The sequence below is a fragment of the Arachis duranensis genome, chromosome 1 (assembly GCF_000817695.3).
Source record: "Arachis duranensis cultivar V14167 chromosome 1, aradu.V14167.gnm2.J7QH, whole genome shotgun sequence".
In the NCBI taxonomy this organism is placed as follows: domain Eukaryota; kingdom Viridiplantae; phylum Streptophyta; class Magnoliopsida; order Fabales; family Fabaceae; genus Arachis; species Arachis duranensis.
This window is the reverse complement of record NC_029772.3, coordinates 104,551,614-104,560,863: the sequence shown is the minus strand read 5'-3', so window position 1 is coordinate 104,560,863 and position 9,250 is coordinate 104,551,614. Positions and strand designations below refer to the sequence as shown.

General features: G+C 36.4%; 1 protein-coding gene across 1 annotated transcript; it reads right to left on the bottom strand.

Moving 5' to 3' along the window:
• Positions 1–7,430: 7,430 nt before the first annotated feature.
• On the bottom strand, positions 7,431–9,250 carry LOC107470739 (uncharacterized). The gene is made up of 2 exons (XM_016090154.1): positions 8,581–9,250; positions 7,431–7,453 (listed from the first exon to the last, which is right to left on the bottom strand). Exons 1-2 carry the CDS (start codon positions 9,248–9,250, stop codon positions 7,431–7,433), a joined length of 693 nt encoding a protein of 230 aa, XP_015945640.1.

Sequence of the window (9,250 nt, the reverse complement as noted above, 5' to 3'; positions counted from 1 at the left end):
TAATGAACAATTCTCATCACAATTGAGGAGGATAACTAGGATAAGACTTCTAGTTCTCATATCTTGCCAAGAGTTTTATTAGTTGTTAGTTTATTTTCTTTGCCATTTATATTTCTTGTCTAAAATCTCAAAAACCCCAAAACCACTCACAACCAATAACAAGACACTTTATTGTAATTCCTAGGGAGAACGACCCGAGGTCCAATACTTCGGTTTATAAATTTTAGGGGGTTTGTACTAGTGACAAACAACTTTTTGTATGAAAGGATTATTGTTTGGTTTAAAAACTATACTTTACAACGAGATTTCATTAGTGAAATTCTAAATCGTCAAAAATTCAATCATCAGCCACCACGTGTACGCGTGGGTATGCGTTTAGCCCAAGACGCGTACGCATCCCCTGGTTACGCGTACGCATATAAGTAAGGCAGAAGCAAATGATTGCGAACGAGCAATTCGCATACGCAAAAGCCCCTATGCCACGCGTACGCGTGGATGCACGATTTTCAAAAATTTTTACTAAGTCTGAAACTGTAGCTTTGCCATTTTAAACCTCGAACTTCCGGCACGCATAACTCTTCCGTCTTAAAATATTTTTTCCCATTTTTCAAACGGTGTAAACTTCACGGAACCAATTTTCATATAAAATAGTTTTGGAGTTATTTGGGGGTCCGAAAGCCGAGTTATGAGCCGCCAAAATTCAGCCAAAAATCAAATTCCACAAAACTTCAAATCTCATTCTCATTAAAGAAAACCATTCTCATCTTAATATCAAACCTGCAAATTATTGACAAGCATAACCCCCTTAACACTACAACAATCATCATGATACACCATATCTCAACTAACATTTTCATACATACACTTCCTAATACACAAACACACTAGAATTCACCAATTCAAGCTTTATACTCTTATCAAGGGGACCAAACAATAAATATGCACATACGTTCCAACTTATCCCATGGTCATCTAGCCTAAGTTTTCACAGAACATTACATATTAAATACGCGAAACCTAAACCATACATTGGCCGATTTCCACGTTTGGTCCAAGGCAATTCACAAAATCACCAAGAATAGACACCAATCCAAGGCCTCCAATGTCCACAATTTCAAATTTCAATTACATATACACCACCTAATACAAATATACAACACATATATACCCAAACTCAATATCTATTGCTCAAATTATGAAATTAGATAGAGTTATGGTTTTCTCACCTTACCCAAACTTTGTATAAGTAAGAGTGAACATTTTTCTCAAACTAATTGGATCCTAATATATCAAAAAGTAAAGAAATTCAACACCACTACATAATTTTTCAAAAATTGGGGGGAAGGAGAGGCTGAAGTGTTAGAGTAACTTACCAAAAAAATTGTTCCGATAGAATTGTAGAGCTCGACACGCTAGACGCGTAGTCGCAACTGGTGCGGCGATCGGAACTCGGATGGAGGAGTTATGGAAAAGGGAGTGTTTAAATGAGGGTTTGGAAGCTTTGGGTGTTCTTCCTCCTCTGAGTGTTTCCCAGCGTGAATGAGGAAGAGAATGGAAAGAGGAAGCTGCATCCTCACTTAATGGATGAGTTCGTTGGACCTTGGGCCATTTGGGTCCGATTCGACCAGTTCGATTCGTCTGGCCCAATTTTAGGCCAAATTCTTCGAAATTAATGTCAAAATTCTCATTTTAAAGAGTTTTATCATATTTTAATATAAGATTTTCATTTCTGATTTTCTTTATTAAAATTTGATTTATTGGCTAATTATTTACTAATTTTAGCGGAGTTTACATGATGGCATTTAGGTGTGTCTAAAAGTGTTTGAAAAAGAATTTTTCTATTTTTTATTAAGACACTGTTGGACACAGAAGATACGCAACGAGTCTCGTTGAATATTGTGTCTAAAATGTATCCGACACGCGGACGCAGCAAATCAAAGAAGTGTCTATATTTCATAAGTTACAATCTAAACAAATATCTTTAAAAAATAAATTTAATAAAATATTTTAAAAAGAAATGACCAAATCGAATCTTAGTGACATAAAGTAGTCAATTTCATCTGTGTTACCAAATAGATTTGAAAATTATTTTATCTTCAAAGATGTAAATGAAACTCTTCTTTTTTTAAAATTAAAAAAAAACTCATTTAGAGTTACTTAAGGAGTTGATAAAGAATATTTATAAATTTGGTGAATTAATATTATTATTAATATTAATCAAGTAAAACGGTTGTTTATTAGTCGTTTATTTTTTAGTTTTTTACATTCTTCAAGCGGTAATACTTGAATAATGTTTTTGTATCGTTTGATTTTGAAAAATCATAAGTGCTAAACGGTTGTCTTGGTGTTTGAACTATAAGAGTATTGTCATTAATCTTATACCAACTAAATATAAAAATAAATATTTATATAGAAAAGTGATCTAATTATATCTTGAAACTAAAACAAATATAAATTTTATCATCTACTTTATATTATTTTCCAACAATTTTAAAGAAATATTTTTTGGAAATTGCTCAAAATCAAAATACCGCATTTAAGGTCATGAATAAAGAGTTTATCAAGTTAGACCGTTTTGATAGAATGAATTTTAACTATTAAAAGGACAAAATGATGTTTTTTCTTACGACTATCAATCTTACATATATAATTGACCCAAAAACTACACCAGTTACCGATGCCACTGAAAATATTCCACCGAAAAAAAGGAAAAGATTGCTCGATTAATGAAAAAATGTGATGACTATAATACCCTAATATTCAAATCCTTATACTCGAGTCATAAGTCAATGATATTACGGTGGTACAACTCTTAGGTGGATTTTTAATACATAATTATAAGTATAATTGAAAGGAGTATTAATCGAGAAGTCTGAAAAGAGTAAAAATAAAATCGCGAAGTCGTATCACTCACGTATCGACAACTAAAAGATAAAGCGTGAAGTCGAAAGTGATATACAGATAAAGACATAAAGGAGATTAAGAGGAGGACACTGTATAGATATATAACATAAGTAAATAGCCACTAGTCAGGACCCGCGAAGTTTAGGCCGGCTAGGATACAGTATAACAGTAGTTGGCAATAGTACCTCCTAATCTCCTCCAAATAAAACATGAAAGCCTCCATAGGCAAGTTCAAAAGAGTTCAATACATAATATAAGCTTTTCAAAATAAAAGTGGAGAGATTCTAAGCAAAATATAAAGTGGAGAATATAAAGATCTTCACCATTTTTCAGATGAACCACAGCTCACTTCTGAGCACCTGGACCTGTATCTGAAAAACAAGAGATATATACAGAATGAGAACCCCCGACCCGTGGGTTCCCAGTACAGTAAAAGTGTCAAATAAATACAATGCATTGTCATAAAAACTTACTAAGCATCCTAAACTTCTTTTCACCAAATAGCCATCCTAGGTTCTCGCTAATCCATGAATAGGCAACTGTCATAAAAGAATGCTAAATCTAATTCATATTTCTCATGCTTTTCGACTTTCTAACTCCCCAACAACCCCGGATCAAAATTATAAACAAAACCACATCCCCAACTATTCTGTCTCAACAATTCTATATCATTACCTCATATCCTCACATGGAGCAAGTGAAATCACTTCACTGCATCTATCCAAAGAGATCAAATTATCTCATTTTTTACCTGGAGCAAGTGAAATCACTTTATTGTGTCTACCTAGGAAACTCAAATTACTTCATTCAATAATCATCATTTTAAATTAATCATATCATTATTCCATGTCAACAAGAACAGCCTTCAACGTCAACCGACACCAGCATGAGGGACCTCTCAGTTGTACAAACACAATCAATACAAGCAAGTAATACACAATTAAAATACAAGTAGAACATATAGCATATAGTTAGGAAACATAGCATATATGATATAGCAATCCAAACAAATAGGCAAACCCGAACAATTCAAACATATGCAAATGATGTATGCCTGCCCTATGGCTGATGATATCCTCTGTCGGTTATATAGCCAACCCGACACGTCCTGGTAGCTAACCATTAGACTGTCCCCCTGTTGCGCATCCCCTACTCGAGTAATTCTCAACATAAACATATAACACCCTCACTGGTGCTTATCCACAGGGGTGAGCTCGTCCAAAAATTTTATAGTGTCTGGCCACACTTACAACATGGGGTCAACAGAATCTCAGATCTTAATCTGGAGCAAGTGGAGCCGACCCACTGCATCTACCCAAGGAAATCTGGGACTCAGATAGTTTCACCAATCTTGTGAATCATTGAATTAGTAAATCCTATGATGATTAAAGTGATATTGTGTGAAATAGATTATGTTCTGGCTGATTTAGAGTTCAATTGGGTAGATTGGAACGAAATCCGAGTAATTAGGTTTGAGGAATTGATGTTTGGAGGCTTGGATCTTGTGAAAGGAGAGGTTTTTGAGGTGTTCCAAGCTTAGGGAGGAATCGGCCAAGGTATGGTTTTGGTTTTTCATAGATAATATATAATGTTTTGTGAAAATATGGGCTAGATGACCATAGGATAGGTTGGAAATGTGGGAATATGTTAATACTAGTTACCTTGATGAAAATGTGGAATTATATTACGAATGAGTTTATGAATGATGATTTTGTTAAGTTGGTTGTAGGGATTGTGTTAATGAAAGTTGTTGATGGGAGTTGATGAATGTGAGTATTGATGATGAAAGATTGAGGATTGATTGAGTTATGTGTGTGTGTGTGTGTGTGTGTGTGTGTGTGTGTTGAATAATGAATGAATTGAAATTTGGGAATGATTTTGATATTGGAATTGGTTTGGCTTATTGAAAATGATTTGAAAAGGATTTGAAAGGTGATTTGGTTGGGACCCGAGAAGTGTGGCAAAGTTTGAATTTTAAAGGAGATGCTGCCGAAATTTTTATGAAAATTGGAGATCCGGTTTGAAGTACTATTTATACAAGTATGAATAAAAGAATTATATTATTTGACTTTGGTTTATATAAAAAAAAAAAGAAATGCATTATGTTTTGGAACTTGATTTATTAAGAAAAGTATAATATTGGAGTTTCAATTTATCAAGAAAAATATTATGTTTTGAGTTTTATTTAGTTAAGAAAAGAATGATGTTGAGTGTGAATTATTGATGAACGAAATGGAAGGTGTGATGATGATAATTGTTGAATGAATCAAATGATGATGAGGATGAATTTGATATGGAATTGTTTTGTGGGGATCGTGGTTATTTACTGCCAACTAGTTTTTAAATGAATATACTTTGTGAGGATCGTGGTTATTTACTGCCCACATGTGTGTTGTTTTCCAATTGAAAACACCTGTGGAGATCGAGGTGATTTACCGCCCGCAGATAGTGGGGATCGAGGTGGTTTACCGCCCACTAGGTGAAGATCGTGGTAATATACCGCTCACCAGTTTTTAAGAGGACGATATTCGGGTTAGCTACCGGACATGTCAGGTGTAACACCCTACTACACAGAGTTTTACGCTTAAGTCGTAGAACAGAGGTAGTGCGGTGTTACGGACCTCTAATCAAAAAATATTTACTTATAATTGTGGAAAATATGATATACTAGGAGCCTTAAAAACGGGTAAAACAAAATCGCAAAATAAGAAGCGCAACGGTCAGGAAACGGAATTACTTGCGTGCTAAGAAACCTAAAGGTTAAAAATATGAATAAGCGAAAGAGTGAAAAGAGAGTCAAGAATACAGTGAAACTAGCTCCTAACTCAGCCTACGAAGCCAAGGCTAGCCGGAGAATATTTACAATAACAAAATAATCAATTTTCTTGGAGAGAAAGCTAAGTACATATATACATATATACAAACTGAAAACTCAAAATAACCCAAAGACCACTCCACTTCAGGGATTCAGATGCTTAGTGAAGAGCCTCTCGACCTGCATCTGAAAATACACCATAGTATGGGGGTGAGAACCAGACATTCTCAGCATGGTAAAGGTGTCACGCATATAATATATAAGGTCCTGGGAATGCCAGAGGAAATCCTAGAACTCCAAAATACAATTACAAAACTTAAACTCTAAGCAGAAGTCATAAGAGGGGGTAGGTAACCTAAAAGGGTTCTAAACCTGCCTACTCTAAATCCTAACAATAACATCAAACAAATCCACCCTTTCCTCCGCTCCTCCTTCACCATTGATTCAGCAGAGACAAGCAATCAAATAATGTCACGCACATGTAGGAAACAGATAGTACAAGTAGCAAATATAACAGGTTGCATGATATATATGCAGTTAGGCAATCTCAGGTAATGCATAGCAAACAAAACAAACAAATGCACATGATGTATGCCTGTCCTATGGCTGATGAGGCTCATCTATCGATTATCCAGCCAACTCGACAAGTCCGAAAACCTTAAACTGTCCCCCGTCGCGCATCCCCATGAGTCTATGCGTAGATTTCATATTCATTTATCATTTATACAATCATTCATTCATTTATATATCACTAAATAGGGGATGTCCATTCCCAGGAATTTATAGGTCCTCGGTCACCCTTACAACGTAGGGTCAACAAAGTATCGAGTTTCAACCTGGAACACGTCGTGGCAAACCAGGGTTCTGTTACCCAGGAAAACTCGTGTCTCAGATATCATCATTTCGTAAGCCGTTTAATATTCATAATCGTTTTATAATCATTCATTAAAGCCATGGCATCATAAATTCACTTAACATCCATATCTCTTTCCTATAACTCATCATGTTTACCTCTTTCTTCTTCCCCAAGTTAGCTTAAATTCCTAACTTCCGCTAATTAATAAGCTTACTAGTAAAATCTAGGGTTAACAGCGCAAAAATAGAGGTTTAGGGGATCGAAACCATGTTTAGATCATAAAAATACAGGTGCTGGAAAATAGAGTGTGTGCATATGCACACATGCGTTCGTGCGTACAACTTAAAAGAAAACAGAGCGTGTGCGTGTGCACGAGTGTGCGTGTGTGCACACCAACCAGGAATTACTTGGTGTGCATGCGCCTCACCCATGCGAGCGCCACCAGCAGAAAGCATATCCTGGTGCGTGCGTACGCACACTTTCAAAAAAACACCAGGTGTGTGTGCGCACAAAGGCGTGCGTACGCACAGATAAGTTTCTGCTACTGCTGGGTGTGTGCGCACAACAGTGTGCGTGGGCACACACCAAAATTCCTGATTCTGGTGCAACTTTAAAAAAATTCAGTTGTTAGCACCGGATTTTCGGCGTCCATAACTTTCTCTACAAAAATCGGTTTTCCGCAAACCTTATGTCGTTTTCAGGCTTATAAAACCTTCTTTAATTTGAAACAAGCCCCATTTTCATCCAAAATTTGAGGAGCAAGTTATGGATTACCAAAGTTTATCAAAAATCAGTTTTTACCAAATTATACCAAACCCCCATTTTTACCTACTTCACACTTTCAACCAAAACAATTCACATGCCATTAACCACCAAACCTGCACATTTGCAACATAACATGTCCTTGTTCATTAACACCAACTACTAACACATTTATGTTTCATACCAATCCATCAATCATCATTAACCAACCAACAAGCAACAAACCACAAAATTTCATTATTATATATTAACAACATCATGAACTCACCATCATTAATTCCAGTAACTCATATTCATTAATTTCAACACCAACATCCACACCAAAATCAAAACCTAACCTTGTTCAAGGTGTATCAACACAACATTAAGCCGTTTACAAATTCAAACGTTCATTCCTACCCTATGGTCATCTACCACGTTTTGTCCAAGGCAGCCACACTAGTCACACACAGAGCCCCATAAGCTTGAGAAATCAATCAAAACCTTAACACCAATCTTCCACCAAGCCTCCAAATATCCACAATTCAATTCCAACGCATATGTACATACTTAATTCACACCTATTACACATGTATATTTCAAATTCAGGTTTCACATAATAAAATCAAGAATTAGTTAAGGTTTAGGTAATCCTTACCGCACCCACGCACATAGCAACTCAAACCCGATAAGCTCTGCAAGCTAAATCGAACCTAGAACACCGAATTTGGCAAAATCTCGTTACAAGGGCTCAATTTCAAAAATAAAAAGCGGGTAGAGAATCTGAGATGGGATTATGGCTTACCTGTAAAATTGATTCGATAGAAATATAGAGCTCGCCGCGCTGGACACGTGGCCGCAAATGGTGCGACAATCGGAGATCGAATGGAGAAGTTATGGCGGATGGAAGTAATGGTGTGAAGGTTTGGAGCTCTCCTGTCCCCCTTGCTGTCTTCAGCGTGTTTTGTTGCTGAATGGGGAAGGAGATGCTTCTGCCCATTTTAAATTATGGGCCCAGTTGGACCCATAAGCCCAATTTGGGCTTGATTCAACCGGTTCGGTCCATCCTGTCCAACGTTGTGCCAAATTTTTTAAAATTTGTGTCAAAATTCTCATTTTGAAGAGTTCTATTCTTTTTTAATTTACTTTTTTAATTTTTCTAATTAAAATTCAATTTATTGACTAATTATTTACTAATTTTAGTGGAGTTTACATCCTACCCACCAAATTAAGAATTTTGTCCTCAAAATTCAGAGTTAGTTACCTGAAAAGAGGTGTGGGTAGTCCTTCCGCATATCTGACTCAAGCTCCCAGGTATGCTCTTCAATTCCAGCCTGGCTCCAAGCTACTTTCACCAAAGAAACTTCTTTTCCGTGTAAATGCTTGATACTGTTATCATCAATCCTAACTGGGGTTACTGAAAGCGTCAAATCTTCTTTCACTTGAACCGATTCTGGTTCTAGAACATGACTAGGATCAAAAGTGTATTTACAAAGTTGCGATATGTGAAACACGTCATGCAGGTTCGAAAAATGTGGTGGTAAAGCTATTCTATATGCCACTGGTCCAATTCTCTTCCGGATTTCAAACGGCCCAATGTAACGGGGATTTAGCTTTTTAGTCTTGATGGATCTCCCTATTCCGATGGTTGGAGTAACCTTCAAGAAGACGTGTTCTCCTTCATCAAACTCTAAATGCTTCCGCCTTTGGTCAGCATGGCTCTTCTGACGGCTTTGAGCTATAAGCATTTGGCTATGGATTTTCTTTATTTGCTCAGTGGTTTCACTTATCATTTCAGGTCCTAACAAGCTCGTTTCCCCTGCTTCATACCAACATAACAGAGATTGGCATTTTCTTCCGTACAAAGCTTCATACGGAGCCATTCCAATGCTCGCATGATAACTATTGTTGTAAGCAAACTCCACTAGAGGCAT

Coding starts and splice junctions, on each gene's coding strand:
- LOC107470739 (XM_016090154.1), bottom strand. CDS start 9,250: ATGCCTCTAGTGGAGTTTGCTTACAACAATAGTTATCATGCGAGCATT. Junction 7,454..8,580: donor CTACCCACACCTCTTTTCAG/GTAACTAACTCT, acceptor GCAAATGTGCAG/GTTTGGTGGTTAATGGCATG.